This window comes from Colletes latitarsis, chromosome 11 (genome assembly GCF_051014445.1).
Source record: "Colletes latitarsis isolate SP2378_abdomen chromosome 11, iyColLati1, whole genome shotgun sequence".
Lineage (NCBI taxonomy): Eukaryota > Metazoa > Arthropoda > Insecta > Hymenoptera > Colletidae > Colletes > Colletes latitarsis.
Window position 1 is genome coordinate 18,249,778 of NC_135144.1, and position 18,760 is coordinate 18,268,537.

The 18,760-nt window shown below is 41.5% G+C and overlaps 1 protein-coding gene across 1 annotated transcript in view; it reads right to left on the reverse strand.

Annotated features, from left to right (window-relative positions):
• Fng (Fringe glycosyltransferase) overlaps positions 1–18,760 on the reverse strand; it is a 115,021-nt gene that overhangs the window by 17,479 nt on the left and 78,782 nt on the right. Inside the window, exon 6 of the mRNA XM_076778789.1 lies at positions 11,179–11,264. Coding sequence (XP_076634904.1) covers positions 11,179–11,264 — 86 coding nt within the window. The remainder of the gene's footprint in view (positions 1–11,178; positions 11,265–18,760) is intronic.

Sequence of the window (18,760 nt, forward strand, 5' to 3'; positions counted from 1 at the left end):
CGAACGCCGGACGTGACTGCGATCCCAACGGGATTGAGACGTGGCATTCTGCAGATCCAACAGGTCATCCTCGCCGATTTTAATATTTTTCAATCTCGTAGATTTATATTAGGTTGGGGAAAAAGAAATCCATTATTTTCTCGATAGATGGCTGTAGTGATCGATATCTCGTAAAATATTGATCAAACAATTTCAAGTTTATGCTCGCTGTCAAGGTAACATTTCACACGAAAAAAATTCTTTTGCTGTTTTTTGTTTGTTCCATTCAGTTGTGAGTTACAGGGTGTTAACAATGAAAGTCAACAAAGAGAAAATTCGGTACATTTTACAGTTTTTCTTTGATAAAGGCGAAAATGCAAGCCAGGCCGCTAAAATTGTGAATGGTGTTTATGGTGCCGATACTGTAACAGCTAATTACGTGCAATTTTGGTTTCGTCGATTCCGTTCAGGCATTTTTGATGTTAAAGATGCACCTCGCACAGGCAGGCCCGTCGTCGAAAATGTCGATAAAATCACAGAAATAATCGAAGTTGACCGGCATGTTAGTAGTCGTAGCATCGCCCAGGAGCTAACGATCGACCATAAAACAGTTTTAAACCATTTGCACAAAGCTGGATTCGAAAAGAAGCTCGATGTTTGGGTGCCACACCAATTAACACCAAGAAACATGATGAATCGAATTTCCATCTGCGAAGCCTTGGCCAAACGGAATGAACTCGACCCATTTCTTAAACGGATGGTGACTGGGGATGAGAAATAGGTCACATACGACAATATTGTGCGAAAACGATCGTGGTCAAAGCGTGGTGAAGCAGCTCAAACGGTGGCCAAACCAGGACTAACGGCCAGGAAGGTTCTACTGTGTATTTGGTGGGACTTGAAAGGAATCATTTATTATGAGTTGCTTCCGTATGGCCAAACATTAAATTCAGATCTCTACTGCCAACAACTGGACCGTTTGAAGCTAGCGATTGACCAGAAACGGCCAGCGTTGGCCAACAGAAGAGGTGTTGTGTTTTATCAGGACAACGCAAGGCCACACACGTCTGTAGTGACTCGCCAGAAATTCCGGGAGCTTGGTTGGGAGGTTTTAATGCATCCACCATATAGTCCGGATCTGGCACCAAGCGATTACCACCTTTTTCTCGCATTGCAAAACTTCCTGAGTGATAAGAAATTGCGATCAAGAGAAGATTGTGAAAATAGATTACTAGAGTTTTTCGCCAATAAGGACCAAGACTTCTATGAGAGAGGCATTATGAAGCTACCTTTAAAATGGCAACAAATTATACAGCAAAACGGAGCATATTTGACCCAAATCGGAAAATCCGAAACATCTTAAATAAAGTTTTGAATTTCGCGCAAAAATAATGGATTTCTTTTTCCCCAACCTAATATGTATCTCGTAGACCATTGGAAAATTTTCATTACCAACATTCGTTTCGCTTTACTCTGTATTAATAAAATTATGTTGGCTTTAATCGACGTGAATGGGGAAGTGTTCCTTTGAAGGAAGTCATGGTCGTCTGGATACCGGAATAAAAAGGGTTTCCAGACGATAAAGACGTGTCGTGTAAAAGATAATTAATTTCTACGAAGGACTCGTCAGTTTTCGCTGATAATTCTTCATTTTAAATAAAGTTTATTCGAGTTATTGGATCGTTAATTAGTTGAAAATATTAAATAATACAAAACAATTGCGCTTAATAAGTTCACGAATAAAATTTCCTGCGAAAACATTTCTCCGGGATGCATAACAATCGTAACCGGAGTTATAGCCGCAGATGGCCAGTCAGTCGTGAAAAAGTAAGCGCGAAAGTGTCCGGTTTCTTCCCAGAAATGGTAGAGAGGAGAAAGAAGGGAAAAAAAGAAGAGAAAGATACGTATGTCCTTCGACTACGAACCTGAGAAGCGTGTCGCGCGAGAAGTAAACGGTAACTCGCGTAAGGGCGTGGAATCGTGAAAGAGTTCGATGGTCGATGTCGTTTAAAATATTCCCATGGCTTTGGACGACGCCACGAGGAAACTCGAGTTTTTCCTCGCACGAAATCGGATCCCCTTCCGACGCGTTTTTCTCGTCACGACGATAAACGTGTTCACGCGGAACCATTACAAACAACAGAGCAAAAAGGGGATGGTTGTCCGCCAGCCGTTAAACAGACAAATCGATGTCAACGGTTCCCGGAGGAGAAATTCCCGCGAAAAGAATATGGTGTCGATCTCTTTCCTCCGTTTCCACGGAATTCGTATTCGTAAAAACGCGTTACTGAATACTATATGAAAGTTGTACGAAGAAAACCAGCGTTGATGCAAACAAAACGCGACAAGGTAAAAAGTAGATTTTATGTGATTGGGTGATTAACAAATTTTGCTATTCGTTCGTAGACTTCGTTTATACCTACGCCAGTGTCATTCGAGTGTCGCTGTATGTCATTCTGTCTCGTTTTATTACGTTCGCGTTCTTCGTTACGCGATCGACTTAGGCCGAGGGCACACGAGCGTCGAAACGACGTGCATTTCTATGTTTTTCCTTGTCTCTTGCAGTTGAAAGCAACGAAGACAGACGAGTTGGTTGTATTCAATTGCAAGACAAGGAGAAATAGAGGACACACGTCGTTTCGACGCTCGCGTGCCCCCCCGGCCTTAGCCAATAATAACCGAGAACCTGAAAAGTGGATGGGGTTAGGTGAAGCGGACAGTCGATTTCCCTTGCCCCTCGCGTCGTTTGGTTCGTCGGTGGTGTCTGGAGATCTCAGCTCCCAATAGTACTGGCAAGGGTTGGGGTTAATGGGGAGCGTCGCGGCGATCAGTCACATATCGCTTCCGTTTGTGCTTCGTGAGGCTCCCATGCCACCGGATACCCAACGAAACAAAACAAATAAACGTGTCGTCGAAATCCCACGGGTCGATGGAAAGGGAGAAAAAAGATGGAGAGGGTCGAGGAAAGAAAGGGGAAAGCGGGCGAAGCTCGCGTTCGAGGATCTCTTTGATTCCATTATTGCTCGCCTAATTGGATTCCTCTCCGCGATCGCGGCCTGGTACATCTATAAACCCGCGGCTTGGCGAAACCAATTTGGGCATTCCTACGTATACGTGTACGCGGCCCCACCGATCCCGGTGATCTATAGATCGTCGACGCGCCGACTCTCCCGTTCGCATACCTGCCGCGTCTTGCGAATTTTCGATCGAATATCGATCGTCGAACACCAAATACTTTTACTTCCGGCGAAACCGGATATTTCGATATACAGGGTGTTCGACCAACCCTGGAAAAAATTTTAATGGTAGATTCTGGAGACCAAAATAAGACGAAAATCAAGAATACCAATTTGTTGATGGAGGCTTCGTTAAAAAGTTATTAATAATTAAATTCAAAGATTTCAAATCGTTCTGGAAAAATTATTTTCGGTTGCGGGGGTTAATTACAATCATTTTTGGTCATTGGATATACCCTCGAAATCTTACCCACTTTCGAGAAAAGAATTCGAAAAGTGAAATTTTTTGACGGAAAAAAAAAATTTCAAATCGTTTTGGAAAAATTATTTTCAATTGCGGTGGTCAATTACAATCATTTTTGGTGAATAGACATACCCCCGAAATACTGCGCATTTTCGAGAAAAAAATTCAATACGGTCGGAAAGTTTTGAAATCGTTCTAAAAAAATTATTTTCAGTTGCGGGGATCAATTACAATCATTTTTGGTCATACTCATAACACATACCCCCGAAATCCTACGTACTTTCGAGAAAAAAATTCCTCACCGAAAATCTAATTAGGTGACTAACAAAAAAAAAAAAAATTTCAAGTCGTTCTGGAAAAATTATGTTCGGTTGCGGGGGTCAATTACAATCATTTTTGGGCATTACACATACCCTCGAAATCCTACCCACTTTCTAGAAAAAAATTCAAGAATGTGTGAAAGTTTTCGACGGAAAAAGAAAACTTCAAATCGTTTTGAAAAAATTATTTTCGGTTGCAGGGGTCAATTACAATCATTATTCGTGAATAGACATACCCCCGAAATCCTGCGCATTTTCGAGAAAAAAATTCAGTACAGGCAGAACTTTAAACGTTAATAACTTTTCAACAAATTGGTATTCTTGATTTTCGTCTTATTTTGCCCTCTAGAATCCCCCATTAAAATTTTTCTCATGGTTGGCCGAACACCCTGTATACAACGAGAGGAAGACTGACTTTGCAAATGGCGGCGGAATAAACTAAATTTCGTCGCTCTTTCGAGTCCTCGTTTTACGGAAACGAATAATAAAATCATTGAAACGAAATTCTGTGAACAATGGTCTGACGAGTATTTTAGATTAGTAATTAGCTAACATTTATTAGACGACTAATGAACAAAGTTTCAACGTTGCAAACACTTGAAGGAATTCTTGTTTAAATTATGGCGTACAGTGTCGAGGTAATTGAGTGTACTTATCAACAAACTCGAGAATACGACGTACATTCCATTAGTGTTACTTGACCGGGAATTGCGACTACATACTTGTCGTAATAAGGAAAATGAGGTTTATTAACGGTTCGATGGTAAATGCGATTCTAATTATAGCGAATTCCGAAATAGAAAATAAAATTCGTGTTGTGGGTACGAAAAAATTAAATCTCTCAGTTGGAGAAGTTAAACTATTTCTAATTTAAGCTACTTTTAGACTACTTTAGCGGTTCTCTGTATTCCTTTAAAAAGCGAGTCACTAGTGTTGTACGCGCTGCATCTTATAACATATGCAATTAACGAGACATCTACACATATTAAGCAATTGTATTATATCGAAGGGTGTACAAACCCGCAAATAAATAAATAAATAAAAATGTTTCTTTGTTAGAGAGAAGGATTTTCGAGAAGCAGAAAGCAACGGAATACGTATGATTGATGGTCGTCGCTGGAAGATAACAGCGTAACCGTGTCCCTCTATCGACGTACCAGCGGTAGAAATTGAGGAAACGTGTCCCCCGTACGCGCATTCGTCCATCTTTCTTCTGTACCCGCGTAACGAGGAAATGATGGAAACACAGATATGTATATTGTCCGTGCGGAATCGAGTTTCCTGTGGTCGTGCGTGCACGTGGGTGGCAATCAACCTTCCGCAGGCCCATTGTGACCAGATCTGTTGCGTTCGTCGTTAATTAAGACCCATCTCCGCGACGATCCACGGAGAACCAGTCTCCCCTCCTTGCGCTCGATCGACGTCCGATACGCAACAAAAATTCTCGACATTCCGACTCGTATCGAGAACTCGTTCGACTCGATTCGTTATTAGTCGATATCGATGCTCTTTACAGATCGATGCTATCTCGTGCTATGCTTATCTAGTTTATTTTCATCGTACGCATTTGTTACACCTGATTACAAACGAAAGGGAAAATGGATACCGGATACTGGATCTGAAAAATGTCGTACAGCGATATGGAAAGAATTAACATTTTCGCCAGCACCGTGGATCTACATACGTGACATTTGTTGCACAGGAAGCGACTCGCGGAGCCCATCAGAGAAACCGTAAACGCGATTCTTTTTTTTTTTTCCAACTATTAATAAGGACCCACGATGCGAGCGGCGATAATAGAAAATCACCGAGAGTTATGATCGCTATACGCCAGCTTTCAGTGCACCGTTACGAACACCAGCCGTCGTAAATAACGAACAGCCAACGCTGAAAATAGCTTCGAGCGAAGCCCCGATGGAACCAACAGGAGTCTGCCGCCTCGCGTCATTAATCACAAGGTACTCTAGGTAAAAGTGTAACCAACATTCGTTGGACACATGCAACTAAGTGTAACCGTCCCGGCGTCGATTGGAAAATTTCGCAAAATCTGCCCTCGAGTTCACCGCGGCTGACGGCCGCTGTCACGCGTGCGTGACTTCGCCGTTTCCGTTGTAATAACTTCTTATATTAGTGGTAGTATTTGTAGTTAAAACCTTGACGCAAGTAGAGCAAAAAAAAAAATTTTTGGGAATAAATAGACGCGAAATCACGAAAGGGAAACAGGGAAGAAGTCGAGGTCGAAACACCGCGACTGCCCGGAGTCTCGAGTAGCCACGAAATCCCGACGTTTCCCGTCGCGTCCCACCCCGCTCCCTCTGTTGATTTCTCGACGCAGCAGCAGACGAAAAAAAGTGGAGCATCGGATACTCTTCAATCGGTCCCGTCCGCGGCGCAACCAAGAAAACAAGAAAGAAACGAGGGGAGAGTAGTGGCAACGTCCCTGAATGAGAAAGCGGTTCGATGCACTTGCCACTCCTTTCCACCGGCCCCAGCTCCCCCCTCCCAACCGCCCCGAGCGTCCCTGGTCCGTTGTTGTTCCGCAGACGTGTTGCAACACGAAAGGAACGAGCGTACAGGAGGCAGGATAATGCCAGGACCGTGTATACTACGCGGAGCAGACGGAAGAGCCGTGGACAAGAACGACCGGGAAACGCAAGGGGGGGCAGGGAGACGGTGAGGAGATCGAGAAGCTGATTCGAAAGCCCTCCCAGGTGCTGGGCTTTTTGCCAGTTTCGTTCGTCCCGTGTCTTCCTCGAACGATTTTAATATCTTTGCTAGCTAAAATCGACCAACTTTCGTATTCCAATACGTCGTCTAGCGAACGGATTTCGTAAATAAGCGGACCCCCGTACAACGCGGTTGAGTTGGGTCTGGGTTAGGGTTAGGTTATTTTTGTAACGCGTTTGGAACGCATAAAACTCGAAACTTTTAACTTTCAAGCGTCGCCGTTTTTCTATCTTTAATGTTGTCTATTAGAATTAGAATAGGGAAATATTATTTGCGTTGGAAAAGAAAGCAAAGGAATTTAATATATACAAAACTTTCTTGCGGTGATTTATGCACGACAGTGGTTTAATCTCCACGCCGTTCTCCCACCTGTAAATTAGCATCTTAATATATTAAGGGGCCCGAAGAAAATATTGCGCATCTCGGAACCTTAATTTATTAAATTATAACTGCGCCAGAAAGTAATTTCAACGAGTATTATGATTTATGGCCGTCCGGCGTCGTTTCGTAAGCAATTGCATTCATCAGCAATACCATAGTGGGTCCATCGGATGCAAAAAAAACTTGGCTCGTCCGCGTTTGACGTCGTCATCGTTGAATTCGCATCGTTCGAAAAAGTATGACAGAAATCGCGCGGCGTCGACCGAAAGGGAAGCAGTTCTTTGATGGGAAAATAAATCGAAAGTACCGCGACAAAAATAATCCGAACAAAGGCGTTCTCTGTTCTCATTCATTTTTGAATATGTAAAACGATCGAATTCCGTCGAAGAAAAAGGCAATTTTGGTCGAGAAGCTTTTATTAAATTTTCGTTTCGAAATGTGGGACCGCAAGATTACATCGCGGCACGAAAAACCGGCCCCCATTGATCGCCACGGATTTCTTACGATCCTTCCCCCCGACGATCGACGCACGAAGAAAGGGGGACACGCAGTGTTCGGAAGAACCGAGAACAAACAACCGGCCACTGTGCACGACATAAATAATGATTTACGAGAGGACGAGAGGAGCGAGCCCTCGGAGGCCTCTAGCGCAATCGCGACATAAACGTCGCCCGAGCTCGGCGAATTGCTCCTCGAGACGAACTTATTGATAATAACGCGGAGATAGCAGCGACGTTGCGCACGTCGCGATAAACAATTTTGATTGCGCGCCATTAACCCTTAAGTGGAGCGACTTCGACCGATCCGACATCGTCTCGGGACGTCGACTCTCGTCTAATCGAGTCGTTGCGTAAATCTCGAATAATTAATGGATCCGTGGGCTGTTCGCGGCCGAGGAACGTCGTCTCTCTTCAACCATCGGACCAGTTTTCTACGATGTCCGGTTCGAGGATCGACCACGGGTGTTAAATTTCACGACGTTCTCTGGTTCCATTCACGCACGTGCAGATGGCACGAACATCGAAACGAAGAAAATGAGAGGAAAACGTTTCGTGTGACCCGCGTCTGCTACACGCTGGGATATTGGATAGTCGAACAAGATAGCGTAGATATACAGGGTGTTCGACCACCTTTGGGAAGAATCTAGAGGCCAAAATAAGACGAAAATCAAGGATACCAATTTGTTGATTAAGGCTTTGTTAAAAAGTTATTAATGTTTGAAGTTTCACACGTCCTGAATTTTTTTCTCGAAAATGCGTAAGATTTCGGGGTTATGTCTATTCACCAAAAATGATTGTAATTGACCCTCGCAAACGAAAATAATTTTTCCAGACGAATTTGAAATTTTTTTTTTTCGTCGAAAAATTTTAGCACTTCCCGATTTTTTTTCTCGAAAGTGGATAGGATTTCGGGGGTATGTGTAATGACCAAAAACGATTGTAATTAGCCTCCGCAACCAAAAATAATTTTTCCAAAACAATTTGAAATTTTTTTATTCCGTCGAGAAATTTCACACCTTCTCGAATTTTTTTCTCGAAAATGCGCAAGATTTCGGGGGTATGTCTATTCACCAAAAATGATTGTAATTGACCCTCGCAAACGAAAATAATTTTTCCAGAACGATCTGAAATTTTTTTTTTCGTCGAAAAATTTAGGCATCTACCCCCCCCTTATCGATTTTTCTTAAAAATTCCTTTTCCATTTTTAGTAATTTTGTTTGACGCCCTACAGAAAAGTTGTCTAATACTTTTTTGTAGATACCCATGAGCTCTACTTCAGAAAAAAGTTTCATTGAAATATATTCACTATTGTAGGAGTTATGGCTGTTTGAAAATTGGACCATTTTTATATGGTTTTTCTCATTTTGTGGTGTCAAGGATCAACTTTTCGAATATTTTTAGAATTTCTACATATTCTACACTAAAATACGCGGCGTTTGGCTTTTTGAACATTAAAATCGTCCAATCCGTTCGAAAGTTATGATGTTTTAGAGATTCGCATGAAAATTCGGGCAGACATTTCTGGCCAGAAATTATATTTTTGGTAGGGAATTTTTTTCTCGAAACTGAGTAGGATTTCGGGGGTATGTGTAATGACCAAACATGATTGTAATTGACCCCCGCAACCGAAAATAATTTTTCCAGAACGATTTAAAATTTTTTTTTTCGTCGAAAAATTTAGGCACCTACCCCCCCCCCCCTGTCGATTTTTCTTAGAAATTCGTTGTTCATTTTTAGTAATTTTGTTTGACGCCCTACAGAAAAGTTGTCTAATACTTTTTTGTAGGTACCCATGAGCTCTACTTCAGAAAAAAGTTTCATTGAAATATATTCACTATTGTAGGAGTTATGGCTGTTTGAAAATTGGACCATTTTTATAGGGTTTTTCTCATTTTGTGGTGTCAAGGATCAACTTTTCGAATATTTTTAGAATTTCTACATATTCTACACTAAAATACGCGGCGTTTGGCTTTTTGAACATTAAAATCGTCCAATCCGTTCGAAAGTTATGATGTTTTAGAGATTCGCATGAAAATTCGGGCAGACATTTCTGGCCAGAAATTATATTTTTGGTAGGGAATTTTTTTCTCGAAACTGAGTAGGATTTCGGGGGTATGTGTAATGACCAAACATGATTGTAATTGACCCCCGCAACCGAAAATAATTTTTCCAGAACGATTTGAAAAATTTTTTTTTCGCCGAAAAATTTCAGCACCTAACCGAATTTTTTTCTCGAAATTGGGTAGGATTTCGGGGGTATGTCTGTTCACCAAAAATGATTGTAATCGATCCCCACAACCGAAAATATTTTTTTTAGAATGATTTGAAATTTTTGAATTTAATTGTTAATAACTATTTAACGAAGCCTCCATCAACAAATTAGTATTCTTGATATTCGTCTTATTTTGGCCTTTAGAATCCTCCATTAAAATCTCTCCCAGTATGTATAAACGCAAGATCGGTCGAGCGCTTGCGAGAGAACGAGTCCCCTGGCGGCGAGTACGGGAAGTGACTTCCCCACAAATTATTATCGTCATGTATTAGAAGATCACGAATTAATAATCGTCGAATCCAAAAGAAGACTTAAAAAAAAAAAGAAAAACGAAACAAAACGCAAAAATAAAAAAAATTAATTCTATATTTTTTATATTTTGTATTCCGCTGAGATATCCCCGTGCAATGTCGCTTCAAATTGATTCCAAACATCGCCTTGAAAGGCGTTTTCTTCGATCGAGACAAAAAAAAGAGAATTAATTCCTTTTTCAGAATTTACATTCGCCCCGTACGTTTTGATAAAATCGATGTTTTACGTTGACTCGTCCGTGGTGGAATTACAGACGATCGAAAAGGCATTAATTTCTCGACTGTCCGATAACTTTTTACCGCGACAATTTCAGCGGCTAATTAAAAAGAAGGACGAGAGAACGGCATGTCGAATCATTAAGCAGGCGAGTAATCGCGAATCGTGGAAAGCGATTAATCGCTGCTCGATCGACATTCTCGGGGATGAGTCGGTGCATATGTTCGACGCTGCTTAATCCTGGTCAGGTAGAAACGGATGGAGACCAAACGAGATACAAAGAGCTACACGTTCAGCCGGAACATCGGCGTTAATGCGCATTTTCACGACGCGTTAGTCACATTAAGGGTCTGAAAAGAAACTACGAACATAGACACCTGCGTATGATTCGAAGACGAACGACCTTGGAATATCCTACAGGTTACAAGAAAAATTAATTTAAATTGGTGGAAATTTAACGTTCCACCAATTCTTTCAAATTCACGTTATATTTAACACATTACTTATAACATACAATGTATGTAAATAATATTATTCGCTAACGTTAGATTCGTTTAAGCATTTTTTATTTGACTACAGACTTGACTGAATAATCTACCATATTTAATAAATAAAGTTCAGCAAACAAATTTGATAGGAACAATTTAAATTTTAATAAATTTCGTCTAAAAATTTCCAATATACTTCTTTAATCGTAAAATATATGGAATGGAATAATATTCTTTTAAATGTTGCAATAATAATTTTTATCGGGTCTATACTTTTGTATTTTTTATCGTATTTAGGAGAAATTTGCGACCCAGTTTGCAGGTTAAATGGCTGCCCATTAAAAATTGGACAGTTTGCAGCAAAGAAAAGAGGGGGGGGGGGCCACGAGCGAAGAATCGGTAAAAAGAATATCTGGGGGACTCGAGGGATTCGCAAAGTCACGTCGAACGAACCGAGGAGACAAAAAGTGGATGAAAAAATTGAAAAGAGAACGCAGACTCACCCAGCTAACGGCGTCATTTTCAGCGCAAGAGCCTTGCTGATGCAAAATCCTGCGCCACCCGTCGCGAACCAGAATTTCACCTTTTGCTGGAACAGAAAAAGAGAGCAGTTCGTTAGGAACGATCGAAACGAGCGAGCATCGTGATCGATCGTTTCTGGGACGTCCATCGACTAACTGAAAGAAATGAAAAACCGAAAAAAAAAAAAAATAGCGAGCATAAATACTTATAAATGAGATTACCGAACATAGAATTTGGCTGGTCGAAAATTCCAGCGATGGAATCTGACTCGATTAGATTAAATTAATATAATTGGTGACGAAATAACGGTATGGTATGTAGAGGCCCCGAGCAATGATTAAGATCGATGAAACTGAATTTACAAATTGACAAGACCATTAATAATCTCGAAAAAAAGAATGAAATTCTACGAGAAGCTTGAAGTAATAGAAAATTTCTTATTTCACGCGCGGTTGAATGGCAACACTGCGCCTATGGAACATAATCTATATGCACACGCAACTGACACCTGTAACGGTATCGCCATTGGCTTTGATCCAACGTATACTTTAGATCTTGATTATAGTTAGGGCTTTGACCGTCCAGCAAGAAACGTGTATTATAATTCGATTTCTGCGTTTGCGAAAGCTCGTGTTTTTCGCAAATAAATAACTAAAAATACAGTATACAATGTATCGTAAAGAGGAAGAATCGTTAAAACGTAATTAAAGGCAATTTGTTATCATCTGTGAGGGGGATGATTGATACTTGTCCATACTCTGACCAAGTATGGTAAAAGTAGAATAAGAATAAAACCGAGACACTCGACCCGAAGATAAAAAAGACACGGCAAGAAAAGGCGAAAACGAACCGAGCGTCGGTGGAATGAAAAGGAGATCGACTTTGATTTTTCCCTTTTCGCGATATTTCCGGCACGGATGGTACATTGGGTCGCGCTCTTTTCCGAATTTTCACGCTTCGAATGGAACACGTGTCGTCGAAGAAAAGGGTCGTCCAAAGTAACGAGAAAAAGGACGAGCGGAAAGAACGAATCGAGAACGGTGTTTCCGATCGGCCTCTTCCCAGTGACCTGGAAAGACGGCTCGAGAAAACCAATGCGCACAACTAGCGACGGCTGCGACTCTACGCCATCTTATATTTTTTCGCGGAAACTACACACGTTAATTCACCTATGCTTACTCCATCGAACCACAAACTGTCGACAACTTCAAAGCACATATTATTCGTGTTAGCGATGAGATGCAGCGTTTTGTGCGTCAGAGTCGCCGAAAACCAGGCTTACAGTATTTTGTCGGTGTTCGCAGCTCGAAGGTCGCGAATGTTTCGTTGCTATAGGGTAAACGAAACTCGAGACTCGCTTAACCTCTGCAGGCATAGAGAAGGACAGCGAATGAAAGACGGGGGAACGAAGGGGTAACGAAAGCTCGAGCATTCGAAGTTTAAATGTCCCGAAACGCAAAATTAAAACTTTTCTATTTTTGCATTTTCATCAAAGATAATTCGTTTAACACGGGTAAAATTTCGACGATTTTTACGTAACGTTCGAACGTATAATAAAACAATGACCAGCAGAGTATCTTTTGTAATCGTTTTGGACCAAGTTACAAAGCGTATAATGAAGATTTATTCCTTATAAAGGAAAGAGAGCTGATCGTTCGGTAATTACAGATCGACGGCGGTTTCGAACGGACACGTATTGAATTACGACAGAGTTCCTTCGAACCAGCCGATTAAAAGTTCAGCGAATTTTTCGACATCGGAACTAATTTACAACTCGTCGACCAATCGACACGCAACGAATGTAAATTATCATGCGATCGGACAACGGCGTAACCGGCTGCACGACAGGGCCTCGATGTCGTAAGATTTCGGTTTTGTTGGCCACATTGTAGCCAACGCACGTGCAGCCGTAGTTCGGCTCACGGCTATTCGTCATGCACCACGCCTAGAAAGGAGCACGATTCCCGGGTTCTAGACCGAGATAGTATCGGTGGCATGGATCGCGACCAGGTCGAGCAGGAGTCCGGCTTTAATGGCCTGCAGCCACGGCGATCGGTCAGAAATCGGCTCGCGACTCTCTACGCTCGACCTCCTAGCGACTGTCGCGGTTTATCGCCCGGTCTGGCTCGCAAACGTTGCAGTGCAAAAAGGCGGGCATTGTTTTCCTCGGACCCTGCTCGCCCGAACGAGTTTCGAAATTAGAACGCCGCGGCAGCACTGGGCAGCTTCGCACAGAACAGAATTCAACACCATCTTTCTTCTCTTGTCTAACACTAGATTTACGGAAGTGACATACAGTGACTCGCATTAATATTCGGACACCATGCTGTGTGCGAGATTATTGCTCTATATATTTGTTTACACTAGTGTTATTGAATTGTTTTTTTCGTAATATATTAAAACACTTATTGTAGTTAGTAGAAACATAAACTTTATTTATTTCACACACATAATTTTTTGCAAAATAAGTGATAAAGTCAAGAATGTCGAAATTTAACATCGCAAAAATATTCGGACAGTGAATAACTTACATAAATTTTATATAAAATATACATATTTTTTGAACAGTATTAATATTTTGTAGGTTGACCCTTTTGTCTTATTACTTCCTGTAATCGTTTGGGCATATTTGTTATAATTTTATTTAAATATTCCTGTGTTATACATTTCCATTCTTGTAATAAACGTTCTTTTAATTCTTTTATTGTTTTTATGAGTGTTGTTCGAATTTTACGATCCAATTGATTCCATAAATTCTCAATAGGATTTAAATCTGGCGATTGAGGCGGAGGGTGTAACACTTTAGGACAGTTATAGTATAGTATAGTAAGTATTCCTGAACGATTCTCGATTTGTGCTTAGGATCGTTGTCCTGATAAAACTTAAAATTATTGCGTATGTTCATATTAACAGCACTTTTGATTAAATTTTGTTTCAATAAGTCTAAATATTTCATCTTATCTAAAATGCCGTCGATAAAAACTAGTTCACCAACACCTGCAGTTGAGATGCAACCCCACACCATTACACTGCCATCGCCGTGTTTCACTGTTGCTCTCAAATTTTTTAATTTCAATTCTTCGTTGACTTTATCGTCCTCCATATCGTTCTTCGTCCATCTGACCCAAAAAGATTAAATTTGCTTTCATCCGCAAATATTACATTGTTCTACCATGTTTGGTCTTTAGAAACGTAGTCTTTAGCAAAATTTAATCGTTTCTTACGATTCACTTCGTTTATGTATGGTTTTCTTCGTGGAACCCTGCCGTTGTATTCATGGTTTTTTAATACCCGACGCACTGTGTCGGGATGCACTTTCTTTCCAGATTCTTGGAATAATTCGGCAGCTAGTTTTATAGCACTTTTTTTAGGATCATTCTTTATTTTTCTAACACTCTTGCGTTCTTCGCGAGAATCTAATAATTTTGGACGTCCCTTTTGCCGAATTGAATCGATTCGATCTTCATGAATATACCTGTGTACAATATCTGCTACAGTACTCTTGCTTACATTTAGCAATTTGGCTATTTCTCGATATGATTTTCCCTTTTCTTTGTGGTAAATAACCAGTTGTCGAATTTCAAAGGATGTATTTTTGCCTTTTCGTTCCATATTCACTAATAATACGTCTACTATTAACGAAGTCAATAACAGTACTGACTCTTGGATGCACGCTAGACGTTATGTTTACAAACAATGTACACTAGCAAAATAACCGACTGGATCCAACGACTTACTACAGCCAATAAACTGTTGTGTCCGAATATTTTTGCGATGTTAAATTTCGACATTCTTGACTTTATCACGTATTTTGCAAAAAACTATGTGTGTGAAATAAATAAAGTTTATGTTTCTACTAACTACAATAAGTGTTTTAATATATTACGAAAAAAACAATTCAATAACACTAGTGTAAACAAATATATAGAGCAATAATCTCGCACACAGCATGGTGTCCGAATATTAATGCGAGTCACTGTATTTAAAATTGCAGAATGCGTAAATATTATTTTTTAACAATTTATGTTGAATTTGTTTGATGCAATGGCATGAATACATATTAAAAGAAAAATCGTATTTTAAGGTAACCGTCAACATGAAAGGTATCAATAAATATACGTGCGATCAATGCCCGTAAATCTAGTGTTAACACACCGACTGCCAGACATAACCCTTCAACTTGTTCACGACAACGAAACTTTTAGAATTCATTTTTACAGTTAAAATTCAAGAGTCCAATCTACATTTAACTCCTCAGTGAAAATTCATGTCACCCATATATGGGTGGCGTGACAGTAAATGTGCCAATTTCTACGAACCCAGACCTAACCTTTGCAGTTTTAACCCTTGGAATCCTAACCTCTGTTTCTTTTTTTCATTTTCCCGAAGAGTTTAACGAACCGCTTCTGTAATTAGAAACCTCATTGTTCGGTTCGGATGAGATTGCACACGTGACCCGTGACGACCGTACCGGTATACGCGGCTCGAGAGAATCGAGATTCGCGTACGATGTACTCGCTGCGAGAATTACGACCGCGGATACAATGGAAGGTACGTTAACTGGATCAACGGTCTGTTGCTCTTTCCGCGGGATCGAGTCGCGGATAAGACGTCGGGGGGGGCGCACTTTTCCGGGGGAATAACCGTTCTCGTGAATCTATGAGAAAAAAAAAAATGACAAAATAACCGAGGTCTAAAAATTGCACGTCTGGATCGGAATAACCGTTTAAGCGTGAAAGTTTCAGGCTTCGACACGCCTGGGGAGACTCCTCGTAGCCCGCTTATCGGGTTTACACGGTTCCCGAGCACGTACATAGATGGCTCGTCTTCGGTGCCGTTATTTGCACCCGTGTCAACATTCCGCGCAACTGGACGGGCCCCGGGGATCGGCCGATCCGCATAATTCGACAGTCGCTCGTCTAAGTAGAAGACGATATCGAGACCCCGGAAGCCGCCGTGGTTCCACCGGTTAACCCCGATAGCGACGGTTGCTCGCGCCGTATCGCGGCGACTAATGAAACGGGGCGTCAGCGAAAGAGGACAGGTGAACCATTCGAACGGGCTCGCGCACGAAGAGACTCGTGACCCATGACGGCCTCCATCGTTGCACCGCGAAGCGTATCCGTCGCTTGTGCACCGGGGAACGCGGGAGAGAGAGAAGTAGCACCGTGGCGGCCTCCTATGCCACGTACGGCTACCTCCATTACTTCGATATTATTATACTTGCAGCTTTATATCTCACGGCATGATCTTCGTTTTGCGGCGGCGCATCCGGTGCAGCCCGGTGCGGAATTGCGGCGCGCCAGTACGCCTTCAAGCCGTACCAGCCGCTCGTTCTCGCGTCCCTCCTTTTATTATTTATTCCGCGGATATCGACGATCGCCTTCGTTCGTGCCCCAGCACGTGGACACGCATGCAAATTGACGCGGCTTGTACGCAATTATCGTTCATTAATATTCCTAGCCCGATAACAACGCGTTTTTAAATGTCGTTATCGATCGTTACAGCGATCCGGAGAAATTTCGCGGCGAGTAGCGCGTGTCTCGAGCTACGAAACGTTTCGAGTCAATTAACAACCTCTCGCGTTCGCCGGGATCACGTTCATTCGCGTTTACACGCGTGATAATAACAATGTTCTTCGTCCAAAAATACAAAAACCGTATAAAAAAATTTATCATTTGTTTCAAAAATCTGTTTACTTATATCGACGAGTATTATATGTAATAGTAGTCTTGCGTTTTTGACAATACTTACTACCCAGCCGTGTCCCAATAATTTCGATTTTTGAGTATTTATAATATTTATAAAATAAATTAAGAGATCCAGTTTAGGTGCACGTGAGAAAAATAACATCTTAGACGGTTTGTCTTTTTCGACTAAAAAAATGACTATTTATCATTTGTATTAAAAATCAGATGATAATGAATATTTCGTTAGTCTTGCGCAAAAATTTCGATTTAAAAAAATGTATAATACCTATAAAATAAAAAAAAAGAAGAAAGAAAATCGCAAAGATTAAGGGACCACCAAATAAAATAAAAATTTCGAAAATCAGCGGAGCAACTGTCGTTGCCTTGGTTCTCATCGGCGGAGTTAGGTTCGCCGGTCGGTATCGGGGCCCCTAATCTGTTCATTAGTCGTAATATATCGAACGGCAGCCACCCACTCTCCATCAGATATTACTCGCCGCGTCATTCGGGGCCCCGGTTTTACGACTCCGACCGTCCCGGAGGACCGGTCGTTTCGAACCGGGACCGAACGATCAGGCCCTCTCGCCGCGCTTTCGATTACCGGTTTCCGGATTGGACGACTCTCTGACTAATTAACGTCTTAACGACCACCACCGTGTACGCGACGATCTACTTCCGAAACCAACATAACCTGCAATATTAAAATTAACCTCTTCAAGGATAGTCATATGCATACGTTTTTAAGTTCTTTTGAATATCACGTCATAATAGTAACCACTAGAGTCACGAATTAATGCTCATATTTAAATGTTTGACATTGTCAGAAAATTGATGGACGTCACGGGTGAATGTCAATTTGCATTTTTGTCTATTAAGAAGAAAATAATTTGGTCCTGAGGAGATTGATAATAAAGTAATATTTATTTTCGTGGGCGTTGCATCGTTCGGGCCCAACAGGCCCTAATCACGTGCACATTTCGCTTACCGGTCGATCCAGTCGAGAAAACAGGCTATCGCCCCGTAAACAATTTCCCTCGAAAGTGTTTCGAAATCGTTAAAGAGACCTACTAATTGGGACGAAGGGCCCGGGGACCACTAAAATTCCCCTATCTCCTTAGACGATAAGGAGGCAAAGCAGCCGACCGGGAGTAGCAATCAAGAAGCGGAATTTATCTTTGGATCGCTGCCAATCGTCGCTAGGTAATTGGATATAGGATCGTATGATCGTCGCCCCACACCCCACCGTTCTCCGGCAACCCTGGACGCGCACATCAACCCCCTTCGGAGGCAGGGTTCGGAATGTAATTAGTCAGAGGAGCAATCTTCGCGGAGGATCTTCGGGTCCGTTGGCTGGCGGCCGTTGGCTCAGCAATTTCTCGAGATCGAGTCGATCGCTGGCAGGTAAACGCGCGTACACGAGAGAGAACGATAATTAAAATCGGTGACTGATTGCCTCGGCCGAGCGTGCGTCTTCCTCGACGAGCAGGTGTTTGTCATTCGAATCCTCTCGCTTTCGTGTCGCTCGAATGTCGTCACGCGGCGACCAATTGCACTCTGTTCCACGATACCAACGAAATTTCATACCTAACGATCTGAACATACTCAATATTTTTTCACCGAATGCTCGACGTTCGTCCAGCCACTATAGAAAAGATATCTTGTTCGAGAGAGTCCAAGTTTGTCCCGTATTAATTAAGAATATTCATTAATATGTTAAACGAATTATTTTAAAACAAAATATAAAGAAAGAAGAGTTTTAATTTCGCGTTACATCAGGACACCAATGCACGAGTCCAAGTTTGTCCCGTATTAATTAAGAATATTCATTAATATGTTAAACGAATTATTTTAAAACAAAATATAAAGAAAGAAG